Source organism: Antechinus flavipes, chromosome 1, assembly GCF_016432865.1.
Source record: "Antechinus flavipes isolate AdamAnt ecotype Samford, QLD, Australia chromosome 1, AdamAnt_v2, whole genome shotgun sequence".
Taxonomy (NCBI): Eukaryota; Metazoa; Chordata; class Mammalia; order Dasyuromorphia; family Dasyuridae; genus Antechinus; species Antechinus flavipes.
The window spans coordinates 498372056-498394365 of NC_067398.1; the positions used below are offsets into that span (position 1 = coordinate 498372056).

Below are 22310 nucleotides of genomic sequence, written 5' to 3' on the forward strand. Positions count from 1 at the left end.
TCAGGTCTTGCTGCCTCCAAACCTGGTACTCTATCCACACTGCCTCACCTAGCTGCCATTGACTCTACAGATAGTATTCATTTATGCTGAAGGGTGGTTAGCAAGGTGTGCTGCAAATTCTATGGAACTTACACCCCCAAAATACATATAAAACTCTGACTCTCTCATGGCAATGCTGTAATTCATCACAGCAAAAAATACCATATCATGAAGAAAAGAAAACTTTTGAGATCAATGTCATACAAAAATCTTTAACCAAATAGTAAGTATTATAAAAGTAGAAATTAAATTTATAAAAATATCCACAGTATACCAGTGAACAGTGATGGCAGAGAATGAATAACTTTGGAACCACCTGTGTTAACAGCAACACCAAGTAAGAACAGTGAAAATGTGGCAGGAAATAATACAATGGCATCAATAGCAGTAGCATCCATGCTATATCATAGATATGTAGCTAATATGCAATCAGAATTACTAATATTATATCTAAATTATTAATAATTTTTTATTAGGAAGGATCTTGATTACTAAGATTTTATCCAACCTACTTCTAGACATACACATTAATACAATAAATTAACAACAACTATACTATGTAAATAGAAAAATTATATATAAAGTAATTTACTTCTGTAAATTTTCCTAAGAGTAAACTGATCATTTCTGACAGATACAAATAGCAAAATTTGTCACCCTTTCTGTACAAGGAAGAAATATAAAACTAAAGTAATTTTTGTTCTTTATTTGAAACACAAGAATATTATATAATAATGACTAAAATGAAAAGCATGTCTAAGTACAAATATGCTGAAATTTATAGCCCATTTCAAAGTTTATAAAAAATTTTATATGCTTGATCTCATTTGCTTTTTACAACAACTCTATGTGGCAAGTATTTGGTGTATTACTATTACTCCCATTTTATAAATGAGTAAACTCAGGTTCAGGGAAATTATGTAAGTAGCCTATATTCTCATAGCTAGTAACACAGGATCAGCATCACAGTTTAACACTGTATCCACTGCATTATAATTTATAAATGTGTGTGTATATATGAAAAAATGTGTACACACATGTGCATAATGGATATACACACATGTCCATGTATACACACAGATATGTTTGTATGTATGTATGTATGTGGATAGTTATTTAATTATTTAAGAAAATCAGAACTTTAAGAACTATTATAAATAATGTAGAACTGGAAAGGATCTTTGAGTCCATTTAATGCAATTCTTCTTATTGTACACAGGAAAAAAATGAGATTTAGAGAAATTAAATGGTTTGCTGAAATTTCTTTTCTATCACTTTACTAGAAAGAAATCACAAGACATGCAGTTTATGTGATAAGCTCAGTTTAAGTTAATCTTGGCAATAACTACCTGGGATAGAATGTAAACTTTTAAATATGACTAAAACTGCAGAACATAAAAATGGCTCCTAAATGTAGGGGAGAGGAATGTGCTACTACTATTGGATTGTCAAAGGATCCCTGACTTCTTGTATCTTTTAAAACAAATTTTCACTGAATATCATTTTTTATGATCTTACTCTAAGTGTTTATCACTGAATTACTGAGTTTCATATAACATCTTGTATTAATAGGATACATTAGTAGTATTAATATTGGCATAAAATTTTTTGGTCATTACATTTGAAAAAGTATAAATAAAACAGAGATTGTGTCTTACTCTTCTGCCTGAATGGAGTCGGCAGGAGCTACATAATTGCTAGGGATATATCCAGTCTTTCCTGTAGCTATGGATCTTGCTTCCCACCAGTCTCCTTCCCTGTAACAAACACAACAGCAATTACTACAAGGTAGATATGTTAATAACCAAGTATAATATATGCAATGCTATTTTCCATTTAAAGTTGTAGGAAGAGATACATTTCAATTTTTGCTGTTCTATTAACCTGATTAGTATTCATACTTGGATATACTAAATTAACTTACACAAATCAAAGGAATTCAGACATAGAAGGAATCTTTATATTCTAGCAATATTATTATTATTATTATAAATTAGCAATATTATTTTTTATTTCAGTTGTGGTATAATAAAATAATCAAGGTTCAGATCAGGAGCCAGCTTCTCTGATTTCCTCAGTTGTTATTATTTATTATCTTGTATTTTTTTCCCTTCTTTGCATATTCTCTTTCCTTAAAAAGAATATAAACTTCACCAAGTCAAGAAATGACTTATTAATTTGACAGCTACTATGATGTCCTAAAAAGTTGGGTTAATAAAGGCTGAATGAACTGATTTGACCTCTAAAAAGGAATCCTAAAAATTGTTTTTACATGTAACTGGAAAAACCAAAACATTTTTCTTAAAAGATATAAAACTTCTCAATTAAAAAAAAATAGTGAAGACAATTAATACATCCTTTCCTGAAAATGTATTTGGGTTGTTATGCTTGAATCACATTTATGATTTACAGCATTCACTATGAAAAACTTTCATAACTTAAAAAAAAAGTCAAGTAACTGAAAAGAAGAGGGAACAAGTAAGGGCCACCCTCAGGAAAACCATTTAGATGGTTTTGAATATTTGATTTTAAGGAAAATTAAACTTTCTTAAATAAGTATTTTAAAATATATTTCAAATGTGTATTACGGATTAATGGTAAGAGAAGAGGAATTGAGAATGAGAGGGTGAAAGAAAAAAATAATAAGCATGTCTAAAATTTACATGATTAATTTTATTTAAAGTAAAACAAAGAAATACAAATCATACAAAGGAGGTTTGACTAGAGGCTATCAAGTGTAAAGTACTAGGGTGATTGGAGACATAGCCTGTTTTCATCAAAACCCTATAGTGTCCTGGAGCTATAGACTTTATAATATTATTAGCCATATTACTTCTGAAATTATCATCTTATTAACTAATATTAAAGACTTTATACTATTACTTTATCTTTAAATATTTTGAGTGATTACAGGTCCCTTACCACTATTAGTACAACTAATACTGATTATCACAAGCTGATTTTATAGTATTTCCCAGTGAAACATTATAACACTCACGTATTGTTAATTATTTGAAATCTTTCACCCTTCTTAAAAGAAAGATCTTCTGTAGTTCTAGCTTCATAATCATATAAGGCCACAAATATAGTAACACCACCTAAAAGAGAAAAAAATGATACATAGGCAAATCGTATAAGACAGCAGAATACTCTCATCAAAAAAAAAAGTTCAAAGTTTGATTCTTGCCCCAATCTATTTTTTTGAAAATGAGATTCTATGTTTATTTTTGGTTGATTAAGAGTAAGCAAACAAACAAAAACATTTAAGCATGGCAAAAAACACCTTTACAGGCTTGCCTTCGTAATTGTTTACCAGAAGTATTTTAACATCACACAAAATTCTCTGAGATAGTTTTGTTCAATGACTATTTCATAGTCAATATTAAATGGACAAAATCAGGTAAATGTTCTTATAGCTTAAAGAATCCTTAGAACAATGTCTAGCTCAATCTCCTCATTTTACAAATGATGGAACTAAGATCAACAGAAGTTAAATGTAATATAGCTGGATCCAGGTTCTTCATCTAAATCAATTTTTACTTTAAACAGAACCAAAGTGAACCTCATGTCCTATAATAGTGTAAATAGAAAAGGGATTCTTTATATAAATTCTGAAGTTTTCTATATGTTTGTTAAAGTCTTCAATTAAAACACTAGTGTTTCTTTCTGGTAGGGATTATTTCATTCTTTGTATTTCTATTCCCAGTACTTAGCCTATCACACCATCCATTCCAGTGACATTGATGGTCCACAGTATATAACATTCTATTTTCTACCCCTGAAAATGATTCCCACCCCCACTCCCCAGTCTGAAAAGTATTCCTTCCCCAACTTCCTATGCTGGAACCTTTGACTTCTTCAGGATACAAATCTCCTTCCCAGCAAAAGTCAGAAACAGGGCAGATTGGTCTTAAATTAAGAGAAAAACTGAGTTCAAATCCAGCTTCATATTTATTAGATATATGGAGCTATCTTAAACGCTCAGCCCACTGTAAAATGAGGCAGTTTGTAATCAATGGTCTCTGAGGTCCCTTCCAGATCTCAATCTATGATCCTATGGTTTTCCTGAAACCATTATTTGTTAATGCTCAAAATTACTTTCTATTTATTGTATATATTTTAAATTTTTATTTAATCACATACCTAAATGTATTAAGAGTAGGGAATGTTTTGTTTTTGTTTCAAGCACCTAATACAGTACCTAGCAAAGAGCAGATTCTTAAGAAATGCTTGCTGAAGTCTACTATTAAACTAGGAGCTTAAACACACTGTCCAGATTATAAATTACAGTTTCGTTAATTGGAGGAAGAGCATAGCCTAAGATGGTTGTGGGAAACTATATAATACTTTCAATAATCCCAGACTGTTCCTATTAAAAAAAATCAATATTCTCCTATTGATACTATATGGATGTCTACCACTGTAAATACCATGATTTCCAAAAGAATAAAAATTCCAGAGAACTCAAAGGGTAATGGAGAGATGCATAATGAGGGTAAATAATTGATCTTCAGTATATTATTAAGTGGTGACTAAGAATTGACTACATATAAAAGATATTATCCAGGAAATGGATGGTAACAAAAGGATGTGGAGTAGTCATATAAATGGGTGGAGGGAGAAGGAAAGGTCCAGGAGAAAAGCTGAAAAGTCTGAGTGTTGCAATAATACCAAAGACCTACATAACTTCCAGTATTTTGGGGAAATCTTAATAGAACAAGGATCAATCTCACCAAGATAAGAATGCTGAGGGTTGCAGTTTGCACAAGGGCAGAGAGTACTTGCAATGATTCAACAAAGCTAAGGTTATAGGGGGAACAAAAGGGGTATTCTGTGAAACTACAGGAATTAAATCCTATGAAATCAGAAAATCAAATTAAACGCTGATAGAGTTCACTAGTCAATACAAAATTTCAACCTTGAGAAGAGGGCAAATTTTCCTCCAAATACTATGGACATGAAAACCCAATCAGGAATTTTATTTACCAATGATGCCTTATCTTCCTATTTTTGTAACTTATCTTTTTATTTTTATAAATTCCACAGCTTGATGTTTTCGTACCAAGAATCCTTATTTTAGCAACACATGTAAGAAATTAATAAAATTATTTAAGGCATATCATTTACCTATGAGAAGATATGATATGCTTAAAAAAATAAAATGAATAACATTTTAATATTCAAGTTAACAATTTAAGATTATAAAATAAAATGTCATTTTAGGAATCTGTCTTTAAAAATTAACTATCACAAATGAATTAACAAAACATTAATACAACAAAGTAATAGAACGCATTTCTACAAGAGAAAAACACTTATATGTCAAAACATTAACCGAAGATAGGAATTTTGAAACTTTCAGACAAGACTACCTAAATAAGATGATCTCCCAAGCTCCCATGTATCTAATTCTAGCAAAAACTTGAAGTTTGAACATTTCTTGAATGATCAAGAAATCCAATGAGAAACTACTGAAATATAAGCATAAGAATCCAGGAAAACCTAGAAAGGCAAATTTAATTGAGCAATTGGAAGGAGGTAAAAAATAACATTATATAATAGAGGGAGAAGAAACATGTATCCTTTCAGAATTTTAATGTCTTCAAAGGGACTGAAAAGAAATAACTCAAAAAAAAAAAAAACAAAAAAAAACCCAAACCCATGAGGATGGGAGGGATGATGACATACAAGACTGGCTCTATTCAAATCTCTGTTTTGAGATTTGAAGAAGGCAAAGAAAATGAAGCAAAAAAAATGAAGCACATATAGTAGTACAGAAAGTATAAAGGAGGTAGAGCCTGCTATTTTTCCCTAACAAGTACAAGATAAAAAGAATATATAATCATGAAGAAAAAGGGAGGGAATGAAATCAATTACTCTTATTTGAAATGACAAAAGAGGGTTGAAAACACACACACACACACACACACACACACACACACACTACAGAAATGTAGAAATACATCAGATTCTACATGGGAAAAAAAGGGAAATGGAAGAGAGATTGATTAAAAAGAAGGATAATACTGTAAATAGAAGTTATTAGCAAACAAAGCTTCTGATCACAAAGAGGGGATTAAAAAAACAAAAAAAGGTGAAGATATAGAGACAGAAAACAACAATTAGAACCTAAGGAGTTATCCACAAACTGTGGGAATGGTTGAACAACACAACACAAGTCAATTTCACAGAATCCAAGGGGACTATGACATGATGCAAAATGAAGTGAGTAAAACCAAGAAAATGATTTATACACAGACAACACATTGTAAAGAAAAACAAACTCTGAAAGACTTAAGAATTCTAATTAACTGAATGATCAACTACCATATATATTCGAGTAAAGTCGAGTTTTTCTGCCCAATTTTTGGGCAGAAAAATCCCCTCCTCGGCTTATATGAGTCACTAGATAAAACATGTGTAAATATCCCTTTGAATGCCCCCCTGCTGTGTAGTATACAGTGTAAGTGCCGACTGTGATACTACAGGGCCGGCCGTTGCTACGGTGATGCGGCTGTTCCTGTACTATCACAGTTGGTAACTGGACTGTATAATTAATGCTGGCACCCGCTCTCCTCCTCTGCGGCACCGGTGCGCTACCTAAACCTACTGATATAATAAGTTTTCCCAGATTTTTGAGTTAAAATTAGGGGCCTCGGCTTATATTCGGGTCGGCTTATACTCGAGTATATACGGTATGTCTACAGAGAGAGCTTATGACAAAAGCAAGTTTTATCTACCTTTTGTCCCAGAGGGGATGAATTCTAGGTGTAGGAAAAAAACATTCATTTTTGGGCATGGCTTCCATATGAGATTTTTCTTGAATATGCTTATTTTTCCCCCTTTCCTTCTTTTGGCTTTTAATTGGGAAGTGCAATTGGAAAGTATAATGATTAATAGTGACACCAAATCAATGAAACAGTTTTTAATACACAGAAAAGGAGGAAGTTCACAGAAAAGGCAAAAGTTTTGAAAGTAACCTGCAGAATTTTTAATACACTTTTTTTAAAGGCAAGGAACCTTTGCTATTATCCCCAAAAGACTATAAAAACCATGCATACCCTTTTGACTCAGCAATACTACTACTAGGTCTGTATTCCAAAGAGATTAAAAAAAAAAAAAAAGAAAAAGATCTATATTTTAAAAAATATTTATAGCAGCTCTTTTCTGATAGTAAAGAACTAGAAATTGAGGAGATGCCTATCAACTGGGGAATAACTGAATAAGCTGTGTATATAATTGTGAAAGAAAATTATTATGCTATAAGAAATGACAAGTAGGATGGTTTTGGAAATACATGAAATGACACAAAATAAAATGAACTAGGAGAACATTGTATACAGTAACAGGCAATTGTGACTTAGTTATTATTAGCAATACAATAATCCAAGGCAATTCTGAAGGAATTATGATGAAAAATGGTAGCTATCCCCAGAGAAATAACTGGTGGGAGTTAGAATGCAGATCAAAATTTTCTTTATTGTTTTGGGGATTTTTTTGGGGAGGGGTTTGTTTTCTTTCACTTGTCTAATGTGAAAATACTTTTTACAGGAATATACATGTGCAACCTATATAAAACTGTTTGCCTTTTCAATGAAAGGGGAGGGATGGGAGAGAGAATTTAGAAGTCAATTTTTTTAATGCTAAAAATTGTTTTTACATGTAATTGGAGAATAAAAGACTAATTTTTTTTTTAAAGCCAAAGAAAATGAAACAGGGATACATCTCATACAGAACCCTTTTTTGTTTTTTGCTAATTATGGAAAATTTTTTTTGAGTGTTTTAAATACAAAATAAAACTTTTTTAAAATCTGAAATTTTCAATCTATCAGATATTTATTATTTTTTACTATGCTTTAATGAGCATGCTAATAGTTTAATTAGTTTGCTGGTATTCTACTGTATATTTTTAAAATATAAAAAAGCAATGGTTGTAACATATAAGAAAGAATAACTATCATTTTATAAAAATACTATAAAATATAAAAACAAGACTTTAGAAGCAGAATGAGCTTCCAGAACACTCTTGTTTTTCTCTTCCTATTTGATTCCTGCTCCCTGTTCCTAAAATAAAATTGTGCAAAGTTGAAATAGAAAAATAAATATCCAGCAATACATTTATCTTTCAATGTAAGGGAATCGTACGTTCCACTTAAAGTGAATTTTCTAGACAGCTAAGATTGACTACGTTTAAATGCAAAACATTTTTCTAATTATTTTGAATGGAGATCTTTCTAAAACCTATAACACATTTCCTACATCACCTTTAACACAAAGCACACAAAAGTTAAGCTATTGCATGATTCTGCACCACCATTATTGGCTCTCATCATTCCACTGTTATAACACATAACATAAGCATATACCACTCTGGACATATAACAACTAAGTGACCCTGACTAATTCCTTATCTTATTTGCCTTAGTTTCCATAAAATGAACTGAAGATGACAATGGCAAACCACTCTAGTATCTTTGCCAAGAAAATCTCAAAAAGGAATAATTAAGAATTGTATACAAACGAAATGATTCAACAACCAGTGATTTTTAAAAAAGCTTTTAAGACTCGTTTCCAGTTACAGGTTTTTAATACTGCCAATTTAATATTAGCTCTGGAGATATTCATCCCGTCAAAAAAAAACATATTCTGGCCATTTCTAATTTGTTTTTTTCTAATATGCTGTGGTCTACAAAATCTAATAATCAATCTTGTTAGGACTGTGCTACAAGAAAGGACAACATGCTCTAAGGATGGATAGGGTAGGGAGGGGTTCTCCTTTGACCAGTGACATAGATCAGGTAGGCAAGGATAGGTTGTGATCTACATCATCTTACTGATGTTATCATTCATCCATTTGACTTTTAAAAGTGAATTTTGCTTCCAAATTATTAGATTATCTAGGCAATGGGAACAGAGCTATATTATAGGATAAAGAATGGTAGATTCAAGTTCTCGCTTAAATCACTTCTTAGGCATATGAGAACTTAGATATTAATCTCTTCTGGTCCTATTTTCTTCATACATAAATTGGGAATGAAAGAACCATTTGGTTTACCTACCTTATAGGGCTGTTGTGAAGAAACTGCTGTTAAATTTTAAAATGCTATCTGAGGATATGTTATCATTTATTTCATCTCCAATTGACTTAAAAACATGTATTTTCTATGAAAATGTTACATATATTAATAAATAACTCCATATTATTTCATTTTATTAATTCCTTAGGACAAAGTCAATGTGATTTCCAATTGAAAACATTTTATTAATAATTTGGGGTACTATGTGTTTAGGCATTCTTATAATTTATGATATTAAATATTCTATAATAAATATATTTTGAAAGCAATATGTATTTTTCCATTAATTATAATGTATGCTTTTATTAATCATGTGACCTTTCCTTCAATTAGTATAAAATGACATGGCATTTTTCTTTCAAGGATCTACAATTTTATTGGTATGAGGACTCTCTCTCCAAATACAGATTGTGAACCCTTTTTCACTTTAATTTTCTAAATAGTTTTTGAAAGTTGCTATGGGGGAGAATTGTATTATTCAATGGCCAACCTCTGAACTCAACTACATTTGGTTTACAATACTACAAAAAAATTTCTCTATTTAAATGGGCAAAGTGAAAATCAAATGATGATACTTGAAATAAGGAAAACCATGTTTGGCTCTAGCCCAAAAGATTCTCAGCCTATTAGATTGTCATTGTCTTTATTTTTCTGTGAGTATGGCATGATCAGAGACAAATTTTATTATAAAAACAATTGTTGTGTCCTGCTTTCTAGAGTCCCCAAGTTGGGGTGACAAAACGTACTGCGCTTTCTAGAGCCCCCACACCAGGGGGAAAAAACATACTTCTCTTAGTGGAAGAGTGATGAGACAAGACTCCTGAGGAGGAGTCTTTATTCCAAATTCTCTCACCCTTATATAACCAAAGCAACATTGAGCATGTACTAAGTATATACTGTGCAGGTGGGACCAACTAAACAATTTGCTACTGTATGTAGATTGCTACCTGGTATCACTCTCCTTCAATCACAACACCATTGTCAAAGCCCTGACTTCTCAGAAGGCTGAGAGCCCTTAATGATCAAATATGTCTGGCACATCAAATTAGGCAGACATTTACTATGACAATTCAGGGCTATATCACTCATATAACACTATAAAATAGGTTTTATTTAATAAAGAATTAATACAAAGCACCAATCTGATATATATATATATATATGTGTGTACACATATATATATATATATATATATATGTACACATATTAACATTGACAAACCTCTACAAATGTAGAAATAAATAAGAATATAGTGCTACTATTTCTTAAAAGACAGGGTCAAAAAGATGAAAAATGAAGAATTCACTTAAAACTTACCTGTTAAACCAGCAGAATGTGAAGTTGGCATAGATGTAAAGGCAGAAGTAGCACCTCCAAAAGGAGTCATCCCTGTTGAACCTCCAAATGGTGTCATGGAATGACTGGTAAAATTAACAGTTGATCCCTTTACTGAAGATGACTGGCACACTGGGGTAAGTTCTGATCCAAAATGACTGACATTTATACTAATAGGCTCTGGACTGCTTTCAGTTCCATATTTCATAGTTGGACCTTTGTTTTCCTTACTTTTAATACATCCCATTGTTGATTCTACAAAGACGAAGAAAAAACAAATAGTAACTATATATATATATATATATATCAGCTTGATTTTGAGATGCCATAAAGATTGTTATGTATGAAACAGCAAGATACATCAGAAAGGATACTAGCTTTGGAGTCAGGACACTTATTAGCTGTATGACTTTGGGCAAATCATTTTACTAGTGTGACCTCAGTTTCCTCATTTATAATACAAGAAGAATACTAGTATGTACTTTACATGATTATTATGAAGATCAAATGAGAATGTATATAATTCTTTCTGCAAACCTTAAAATGCTAAAAGAAAGTTATGATCACTCCAAAAAGATATTTAATATATAATTCCACTTCAATGAATAAACTGAAGCTAAAATAGTAATAATAATAAAATTTCTAAGATAAATAGATCTAGGTTTTATTGATTTTTTTTTAAATCAGGGATATATTAGAACCATTCCCAATAAAAAATGAGAATTAACCAAGAACATCCACTCTCCCCACTATTATTTGACAAAGTTCTAGAAATGCTAGCAAACCATGGTTTAAAAAAAAGAGAAAGAAATTAAAGGCATAAAGACAGGTCAAGAGAGATTACTAATATAATGATACACTTAGAAAATCCTAGAGAACCAGCAAAGACACGAAGACAATAAAGAGATTCTACAAATTTATGGACAATGAAATAAACTTTTAAAAATCAACAGCATTTCCATATAATCACTAACAAAACTCAACAAGCAAAAATAAAAAATTCCATCCTAAATAACTACAAAATGTATAAAATATCTGGAGATACCAAAGCACAAAAAATTCTTGCATATATTGAATTACATTAAAGAAATAAACAATTTAAATAGCTTGAAGAATTCATTGCTCATGGCTAGGGAATGCAGGTATATTAAAAATTACAACACTGTCAAAGTTAATTTATTCCTTAATATACCAATCAAATTACCCAGAAGATATATAATTATAAAAGTCTTCTAAGAAAAAAAAAAGATCTGAAACAGTGACGTTAAATTCAAATAGAAATAAATTGTCTACAGCAGCATCTTGATTTAGAAAATCACATTATTTAAATTGTATTTTATTTTTAATTTAATTTCTTAAAATATTTCCCAATCACATCAACATGTCTGTTGACACTCCATAGTATTAAGAGAAATGGTGAATAGAAATGGAGATTCAAGCAGGAAGGGAGGAAAGAGTACTTCTAGACCTCAAACTTTATTATAAGCAGCAATAATCAAAACCGTCTGGTATTGGCAAAAAATACAACAGAACTCAATAACCTAGTATCTGATAAAATGGAAATAAATTGGGAGTAGGAAGTGGGACTCTATTCAGATGGGAAAAAAATTGAAAAGCAGTCTGGAAGAAATTAGGCTTAGACCAAAACCTTAACACTATATTCTACAATACACTTTAAATAGATGAAAAAAAGATATTATCAATCAATAAGCACTGCTAAGTGCTAGAAATACCAAAAAGATAGTAAGGGGGTTTAGGTAAAGACAATCCTTACCTTCAAAGAGTTTACAAGCTGACAAAGCAGAAATAACTAATAGAGGAAAGGAAGCACACTACAATTAAGGGGGGCTAAGGAAGGTTTTTGGAAAAAGATGGGATTTTAGTAGACTTAAAAGTAGTCAGGGAGCTCAGTAGGCAAGCATATTCGGTCTGCCCTAGGCAGTTACAGAGCACAGTAGATAAGCTCTGGGTCTGGAGTGAGTAAGACCTGAGTTACAATCCAGTCTCAGACACTAAATGGCAAGTCACTTAAATGTTTGTCTCAGCTTCTTCACTTTTAAAAAGGGGATAATAACAGCATCTATCTCACAGGTTTGGTCTAAGATATTACATATGAAGTGCTTTAGCACATCTGGGGTGTGATAAATGCTATAAAAATATTTATTCCTTTACCTTAATGGATTAAGAACTAAAACAATACAATTTTCAGAGCTAATATTTAGATAATGGTTTTAACACAAAATATGAATGTTAATTTAGAAATATTAGAAACAGCTATTCCATTCCAAACAAAGGAAAAGGAAATTAAGAAATTAAAAATAAAAAATAAAAATCATTATTTGTCAACTTTATACAACTTCTCAGAACTTTTATAGTAAAGAAGCACTTTTATATTTAAAAAAGCCCTTTTACAGAGTGGACAAGCATAAGATACTATCATACTATCAGTGGATCAGCTAATAAAATAAATTTGACATTACTTTAGCTGCCACTACAGAAAAAAGTTTTCAGTAACAGTGATTTAATTCTTTTACACTGACACAAATACTTCCTTTTCTTAAAGGAACTGAATAAAATCATGGACAAGCATTTATCAAAAGTTTACATGTGATAAGAAATTAAATTCCAACTCACAAAAAACAATTGACTTGAAAAAGGAAAGTCCTGATCTGATGAATAAAGCTTAATATCTCATATGATCATAAAAATATTACTTGACATTAGATTACTCCAGGTGTTATTTATTACATGATCATTACTCTATTGTGAGCAGAAAATACTTTTGTCTAGTAGAGAAATGAAGGATTGGATGTTTTTTTTAGCCCAAAGAACATGGAGTAGAAATTCTGATCTCAGAAAAACAACAGTTATAGGAACTTAAAAGACAAGAATATGACGTATATTAAGCTAAAAGCATATATTAAACTAAAAGTACCATAATTAAATGTCAGTATTACATATAGATATATGCACCAAATTGCTTACCAACTAAGTGCTTAAAGGAAAGAAATTAAATAAATTAAAGGAAAATCTAGACTACAGTCATACAGTATATGCCTCCCTCAGACTTAGACAAAAGAAAAAAATAGTAAATTAAGAAAATAAAAAAAAAATTAGAAGTGAGAGGCCTGTAAAAACTTCTGAATAGCAATCTTGAAAAGCGTAACACCTATTTTTTTGGGGATTAAATGGCACATACACAAAAGCTAGGGCATAAGGAACTTCTAAACAAATCTACAAAAGCAGAAGAGAATCACTTTTTTTTTTTACAGACTATAATCCAATAAAAATATAAACATATATGAGCTTGTAACAAAATTAAGAGTCAGGCTAGAATAGTACATAAAGAGGCCCATCTCAAGTCAGATGGATTTGGGTCAAATTTTGCTTCACACATAGTGACTTTGTTTCCCTAGGGATACATCATGTAATCTTTCAGTGACAATAAAAACAAAGAACTAAAACTTAACTGGAAATTAAATAATGACCCACTAAGAAATGAAGTTTCAAAGAACCATAAAACAACAAAAAACAAAGTCAAAAATTAAAATAAAATACATGCTAAAAATGTATGGTTGCAACTATATAGCAATCCTTTTTAAACAAATTTTTTTATTGTTATTTTAAACTTCTTCCCTCCTCACTTCACATAGACAAAGGTCACCACTTGATATAGATATATAGAAAATTTTTTTTCACACTGTGTACTTCTTTTTATCAATTTTCTCTGGAGGTGGGTGTTATCTTCCTCCACAGGTCCTTTGCAATTGATTTATTTATAATACTTAAAAATAACTTGGTTGTTCCCAGCTGTTCTTTGAACTATATGTTATGTTCTCTTGGTTTTGCTCATTTCACTCTTTCATTATTTCATGCCAATCTTTCCAAGTTTTTCTAAAATCAACCAGCTCTTTAAAAACACTCTCTCTCTCTCTCTCTCTCTCTCTCTCTCTCTCTCAGTCCATCACAATAACACACCACATGTGTTTAGCCATTCTCCAATTGATGGGCATTCTTTTATCTTCAACCTGATTCAGGTTGAACTTACAGAAAAGTATGTGAATGGTTTAACATTAGCCAAACTAATTTTTGCTTCATTTAAATTATTGTCAGCAATAGCCATGAAATCTATCGTTCAAACAGAACAAAACACTTGATTCTTCTATCTTTAAAAGTTAAAGACATCAAGTCAATTTATGGGGTTTTTTTGGACCATGCATAAATACATTAATCTTCACTTATTAGAACTATATTGCAGGCTCCATTTATCTGTGAAAGCATGAAATTTACTATTTTTATTATGACAAATCATTTAAAGTTAATAAATTTTGTAGATTACACAGGGCTTAAATCTTGGTCATAATAGCATTAAGCTTTAATCAGTTCTACTCTTCTCTTCCTTTCTGCCTTGTTTTTTGGCTTCTTATCAGATCTATTGTTACCAAGTATCTACCTATGTATACAGCTGGAAAGAAAAGGGGAAAAAAGGGAAGACCATAAAGAGAAAATTTATCATGTTAGTTAACTAGCCAAAATTCATTTCCCCTGATTAACTCACAAAGGACCTACCACTGTTTGGTTACAGAAAATCAAATACTAAAAAACTAAACGTGCTTTTCTTTTTCATTCCCTGGAGACATCACGAGAGAGGAAAGAATATGGAAAGGAGAAACAAAAACACCTAAAGGTTTCTTGAGAGATGAGAGAGAAAAAGTAAAATTAGGCAGAGGTATCTGGTATATAGTGAGTTCTTCATACTTTGATAAGTTGCCATATCCAGTAGCTATGAGTGTCTATAAGTGCTGTTCATGAACAAGGTAACATAATACATCTGAAATATTTTGCAAACCACAAACACAGAATCACAAAAATTTAACTTAAGTTAATTGTGACAGATCCATACAGCATTATTAAGGAAAGTAGAGTCTCTTCAAGCTGAAAAATAGTATAATTCAGAATATATCCATTCTCTCTTTTTCCTCATTGTTTTATCGTTGTGTACTGTGGCATTCTCTTTCATTCTCAAGATTTCCAACTTACTCATGTAGGAATATTGGTCCTAAATCTGTATGATTTCTTATTTTCTGTTAATGACACCACTATTCTCCCAATCACCTAGATTAGAAACTTATAAGTTGTTTCTGACTTCTTCCTTGTATCATTTTCTAAAATCCAATCTTAGGAGCTATTGATTCTACCTTTGCAATTGCTCTGTCTAGCCCTTTCTCTCCATGGTTATCACCAGTCAGTCAAAAAACATTTTATGAAGTATTTGCTTTATGTACTATGCTAAGGCAAAAGCAGTCCCTGTTCTCATTACTACTCATTGCTCTTCTAATACTACTCATTAGCATTTATTTAGTATTTTAACAATTACAAAGCATTTTACATATCGAATTTGGTCCTCACAACAACCCAGTCAGTTAGATATTATTATCCCCATTTTGCCCACGAGGAAATTGAATAAAAGAAGTGAATCGATTTGCACAGGGTCACAAAACTAGGAAAGATCTGAGACAGAATATGAACCCAGGACTTCCAGAAGCCAAGTCCAGGACTTCATTTGTGACAAGTAAATGAACATATATGATACATGCAAATTAGAAGAAACCTCTATAGGGGACTGCAAAGAGTCTTATATAACATGGTTTTTGAGCTAAATCTGAAGATAAAGGAGATTCTAAAAGGCAAAGGAAAAAAAAGGGAACATTCCAGGCACTGAAGATAACCAGCTGGAAGGTACAATGATAGGATGAGTATTCTGTACGAGGAACAATAAGGGGGACAAGTATGGTTACACTGTAAAATGGGGTTATGAAAAAAACTTAAATGTTTAATGAGACCATAAGATCATATAGTTGATCTGGAAGGGAACAGACACTCAGGAATTTCTGAATCGAGGGTAATATGGGTAGACCTTCAATTTAGGAAAATAACTCTGGTAGAAGTGTAGAAGATAAAATGGAGTCTGGAGAGATTTAAAGAAGGCTGCCCAATTTGAAAGCAAGAACAATAATTCAGGTGTGAGGAGAAGAAGGTCTGAACCAATGTAGCAATCATATGAGTGGAGGAAGACATATATAAAAGATGTTAAGTAGAAATAATAAGACAAATAGATTAGATATGAGTCAACTGGAGAACATTTAAGAAAAACACTGAAAGATAACACTAGCTTGAATAAGCTTTTCTATGCTATTTGGGAATATAATCATCATCTATAATACTGCAAATTGCAATCTATATACAGAAAAATATTAGAACGAAACACAATCATAATTTGGGGATTGCCTGTTCAATGTTAGAATTTAAAGAAAACATGTCTTAAATTGAACTGTCAAGAAAACTTCTTGAAGAAACTGAAAGGAAGCAATATGATGTTGTGACAAACACTTAACTACAAGCTAAAATGGGGGGGGGGGGAGGAAGAGAAGATAAATAGTTAAAGCAAATTATACAACTAGAATATTCTATGTAATCTCAAAAATTTTGAAACAATAATTTCTACCTTAGATTTAAAAAATTAAAGCTGCTACTGGGTCTTAAAAAAAAGAGAGAAAGCTTATGAAAGAAACCACCTAGAAATTCACCTTGAAGGTATTTATAAATAGGTTATTCTTATTAAGAAGTTTTCATTATTCATATTTTGGAACAAAAATCAATGAACATGGGCATTTCCACATAAAAATCACAGAAAAAATACTGCATAAGGAACTCCATATTTCTATTATGTACAGCTTGCATTTCTTTTCAAAATTATATGATAAATTCCATCTGTTACTTTCAAAGAGGTTTTATTTATTGGTGTCTGGTTAACCTTCTATTCTAATTACACACAATAATATATATATATATATATATGGTGTGTGTGTGTATACATATATATTTTTTTTTTTTCTTAACTGCTACAATGATATTTCCTTTTATTGCATCACTATGGTCGTTACTATTTCTTTCTCTCCCAAATCCTCAGTTAAAAATAAACAAAAAAACCTTTGAAACAAACATAGTCGAACAAAAAATAAAAAACCCACACACTGGCCATGTGAAAAAATATCACATCTAACTTTATACCCTGAGTTCTCCACATTTCTGTCAGACAATAAGTAGGGGGATTTTTCATCAATTCTCCTGAGTCATCATGGTTGGTCTCATAGATCAGTTAAGTCTTTCAAACTCGCTTTTTCTTATAATGTTTTAGTTACTGTATAAATTGTTTTCTCGGTTCTGTACACTTCAGCTAATGTAAGTTTTCTTATTCTTTGAAGCAAACTCTTTCTTGACAAAGAGTTATTCAAGCATATCTAGTCTCTTAAATCACTAAGGAATATTTGAAAAAAGAATGACCAGCCACATAGTGTGTGAAGGGTCTATGAGGTTTTCCATGACTCTTACATATTAAAAAAAGAGACCATGAATTGGGTTTGTAACAAGATCTTTATTAGCATCCACAAAATGTTTCATTTTTTTTTTTTTTTACATCTAGTAGTTGGCATATAGTACACTTAAAAATGTTGTTGACTATATAAATTTTTTCATTCCCGGCACATGTCACTATTGATATCGTAATCTCAGTTGGGGTTTTCTTGGCAAAGATACTGGAGTGATTTGCTATTTCCTTCTCTAGCTCATTTTAAAGATGAGGAAATTGAAAGAAACAGAATTAAGTGACTTGTCCAGGGTCACATTCTTAGTGTGTCCAAAGGCCAAATCTGAACTCAGGAAGATGAGTCTTCTCAACTCTAGCTAGGCCTGGCATTTCCTCTACTATGACCCAATTGTCCCAATTTATGTCTTGTCTTCTCTACTCCATCTTCTGTATTGTCCCTTGGGTCATTTTAATTTTTAACTCTTCAGAGATTGTGGTGTTCCAAGAATAAATAATATAGCACCATTGCTAGAATGTTTATAAAAAGATGACATTTTGTTTCAGGGAGAAGCTTGAGATGGTTGAAAGTGTTCTACTTCTCAGTTTGGAGTCCAAGCTCTATAATTACCTATAGAGGCTTCTCAAGATATGAAATGATAGACCAATTCAAAAGGTTGCCCATCAAATTGCATTTTTTTTCCAGTGTGGATCATTAGTTCAGAATCTTTTAAAAGGATCACTGAACTCACTCTCTGCAGAGGCTCTGTAAGGAAATTAGCAGGAGCATTTGGAAGGCTTCATGATATAGAAAGAATTCAATCTCTCAGAACTTTTGATAGATAGTTTTTTAACAGTGGCAAACACCTACGTTCCATATTTGATACTGATAAAACTTCAATGCAAATACCACCCTGAATAGGAAGTTGATTTACTCCCAGTGCAGTGTAGCTATGGCATTCAAATATAAAATTATTGAAACTCTCAGATCCTACTGGAAATTCTTTGCTTAAAATATAAAAGTGGTTAATTCCTAGAAAGTGTATTTCTTGGTTTTTAAAACCATATGGAAGCCCAGATGGTATCAATTTATAAAATATAGTAATTAGTATGGTTGAAAAGTCTGTTAGCCACCTACAAATAAATTAAACTGCATTCTAAATGCTAGGGGAAATTCACTATTAAAAGAAAAAAGGCAGTCAGTTTTTTGAAAATAGAAAATTATCATGTAATATGATAATCATCATATGATTTATGTTTGTTGAAAACAAATGTAGATTTTTTAGTATTTAATACATGGCACATCTGGAGATGTACAGAATAAATATATATCAAAAAAGTTTGCTGGGAAAAGAAATTCTGAAAAGTGAAGTCATTTCTCCATGATGAATACCAAGTGGATAAATTCCATCCAAGTTACCTGCTAATTTTTGTCAAAAGGGAAAAAAGTCTTGATAAGACATACTATTTGTTTGAATCCTTAACTATGTCTGAATTATTTACTTATATCGACTGGCCTCATAATCATTTTCTCAGCTAGGAGAAAAGCATGGTGCTATAAAAAGAAGAAGAAAATACTGTAACTGAGGCAAATAGATAAAGATTCCACTTAAGAAATACTTAGCTGCAACTGCAGATCACCCAGGGGGAAAAAAAAGTCTGACACACAGAAAAAAACTCTTAAAAATCTTAAAAGAATTGATAAAACGGGAAACTCAAAATTATTTGTCTCTAAAGACAAAGATGTCCCTTTCTCCTATTTCCCAAAATTAACCCCTCTACTTGAAGTTTTAATCATGCACCTAACCTGAGCAATCGTGGTTTCTACAATTATCCCTTCTTTCTCTAGGTATCTCTAGTTTTTCCTTCACTACTAGATTTGGATTCTCCTACAGTAAAAACAACAAAGCCTACCTGATCTTCTTGTTTCTCCTGGTTATGATCCAATGACTCCTCCATATGGCTGTTAAATTGCTTGAATGAGTCCTTTCCCTTTCACTTCTACTTCAATCCCTTTCATTCTTTTAAATCATTCTGGCTTTTTTCACAAGATTTTTCTAGGGTCACTAATGACTTTCTTCTTGACAAATCCAAAAAGACTTTTTTTTGTTTGTTGTTAAAACTCTTTCCTTAGGTTCCATGAACTGTAATATACATGTGTACATTATACACTTAGTTCCACTTTTTATTCCATATGTTTTATGCCCTTGCCCCAACTCTATACTTAAGAGTTCATTCTCTCACACGATTCTAGTCAATATCTTATGTGCACTATTCTAGAATCTATATGTTTTCTCTTAACTTTGGAGTTATAAGCTCCAAAATTTTTTTATTTGGAAAATCTATTATTTCAAATTCAGTAAGTCCACATCTACAAACATCTAATCATATCTCTGAATTAAGTTCCTTTCCCAATTTCATTTTTATTTTTAATTTACAATTATAGACTAACAGCATTAGACATGAACAAAAAGTTTGCAATCACTAATGTTAAGTAAATTAATTTCTACATGTGAAATGTCCCCATACAATGTCAGTCATTTTAAGTCTCCATTACCTTTTTTGCTTGTCTATTTATTCCCATTTACTTAGTATTTTATACCGTCACTGTGCAGTCTGTTGTTCTGGTTTTTCTTCCTCTCCACTCCCACCCTCACCTCCATTTTTATTTTTAAAAAATATATACATAAAAATGCAACCATTTTCAAAGTAACCCAGAATAAGACCCCTGAAATCACCTTTTGTCTCTTCATGGATGGGTAACAGAACATCCAGCAGTTGTAGGTCTTTCCTATTGCTTTGACAATTTAATGTGTTCCCTTTCACAATCAAAGTAGAAAAGTTATTCACTCTCTTCTTTGCTCTCATTTCCCCTTTTCTTATTCACTTCTCAACCCCTTGAAATTTGATTTTGATCACTGTTAAACTGAAATCCTCTCTCCAAAGTTACCAATAATCTTTTGATCATCAAAAATCATTTTCCCAGTTCTCATCATTCTAGAGAACTCCTTGCAACATGACATTGCTGGTCTTCCTCTCCTTCTGCATACTCTTTACCCTAAGACCCTTAGGCTCTATTTTCTCTTGGTGACCTCATCAAGTCTCAAGAACGCAATTATTATCACTTTTCACTTGACTCTTAGATTTATATATCCAGCTCAAGTCTTTCCTGATGTGTGGGTCAGAAACCATTAATAAAACAACTGGATAGATCTGTAGAAGCAAAGCAAAGTTTATTTACGTTCTCGAGACCGGGCATCCAACACATCGAGCAAACAATGGAAGGGAGGAGGCACCGTAGGGGGTAGGGTCGGTGCTTTTATCCCTAACGCAAATTCCCCCTCCCACCACTGACCTTCATCCTTATTGGCTGAGGATCTTACATTTCTAAACGCAGGAACTACCCAAGAAATTGAACTTGGCCAACAAGTACATAGTTGCCCTTATTTGGCTGAAATAGGGAGGATAACAAGAAGGGGACTTAAGTATGCCCTTGACCTTAAAGTCCTTCAGGCCTACTCAAACTTTGAAATAGATGAAGCCTTACTCGATTTTCACAACTGTCTTGAAAGATCTCATTTTATCTCGTTCACTGAGTTCCAGTCCCATTGATCTCCAACTGTCTAGTCATTTCAAAGTGGATTATCTCTTTAAAATATCTCAAACTCAGCATGGTCAAAACAAATTCACCCTCACAAATTCATCTTTCTCCCAAATTTCTCTTTTTGTCATGACCACGCAACTTAGCTTGCAATATTAATCTAATTCTCAACTATTCATTTTCCCTTGCTTCATAAATTTAATCAGTTGCCAAGTCCTACTGACTTTCCTTCTATAACGTTTTTCCCATTTAAATTCCTCTTCATTCATACTTTTCAGAGGCACTATTGTAAGTTTCCTAATTGCTTTCCCAACCTCAAGATTCTCTTTCCTTCTCCAGTCTACTATCTATAAAGTTATAAAAGTTAGATTTTCCTAAAGCACAGGTCTTACTACACTACTGCTCTGATCAAGAAAATCTTGTAGTTTCTACAATCAATTACAGATTCCTCTGTGGCATTTAAAGTCCTCATAACTTTGCCTGCAACTCCCCCCCCACCCTCCCCAAACACCTCCCCCCTCCTGCAAATACCCATCATTTGCTTTAACAAATTCTGCAATTCAAACAAAGTGACTTTTTTTTTTTTTTTGGCTATTTCTCATACATATTCCTTTTCTCATCTCCATTCTCTTACACAGGTGGAACACCATGCTTCAGTATCTTTTCATTTCAACCTTTTAGAATCCCTGTTTTCCCAAAACTCAACTTCTTCGAAAGAGCATTTCTCATCTTCCAAGTGCTCCCTGAAAACTATTTTAGACAAGAGTGTGCAGATTACCTGAAACAAGGAATATTTCTGATATAATTTCATTCCTTAGCTGATAGAAATATTTCATTGTTCTAAATTCTTTGCAATCTGGCTTCCAACCTTATTGTTTTCAACAGAAACTACTCC

The 22310-nt window shown here is 32.0% G+C and overlaps 1 protein-coding gene across 1 annotated transcript in view; it reads right to left on the reverse strand.

The window, feature by feature from the left end:
• YES1 (YES proto-oncogene 1, Src family tyrosine kinase) overlaps window positions 1-22310 on the reverse strand; it is a 79296-nt gene that overhangs the window by 27020 nt on the left and 29966 nt on the right. The window contains exons 2-4 of the mRNA XM_051970374.1: window positions 10434-10706; window positions 3038-3137; window positions 1698-1796 (exon numbers count right to left, since the gene is read on the reverse strand). Of these exons, the coding sequence (XP_051826334.1) occupies window positions 1698-1796; window positions 3038-3137; window positions 10434-10698 (464 nt within the window). The 5' untranslated portion in view covers window positions 10699-10706. The remainder of the gene's footprint in view (window positions 1-1697; window positions 1797-3037; window positions 3138-10433; window positions 10707-22310) is intronic.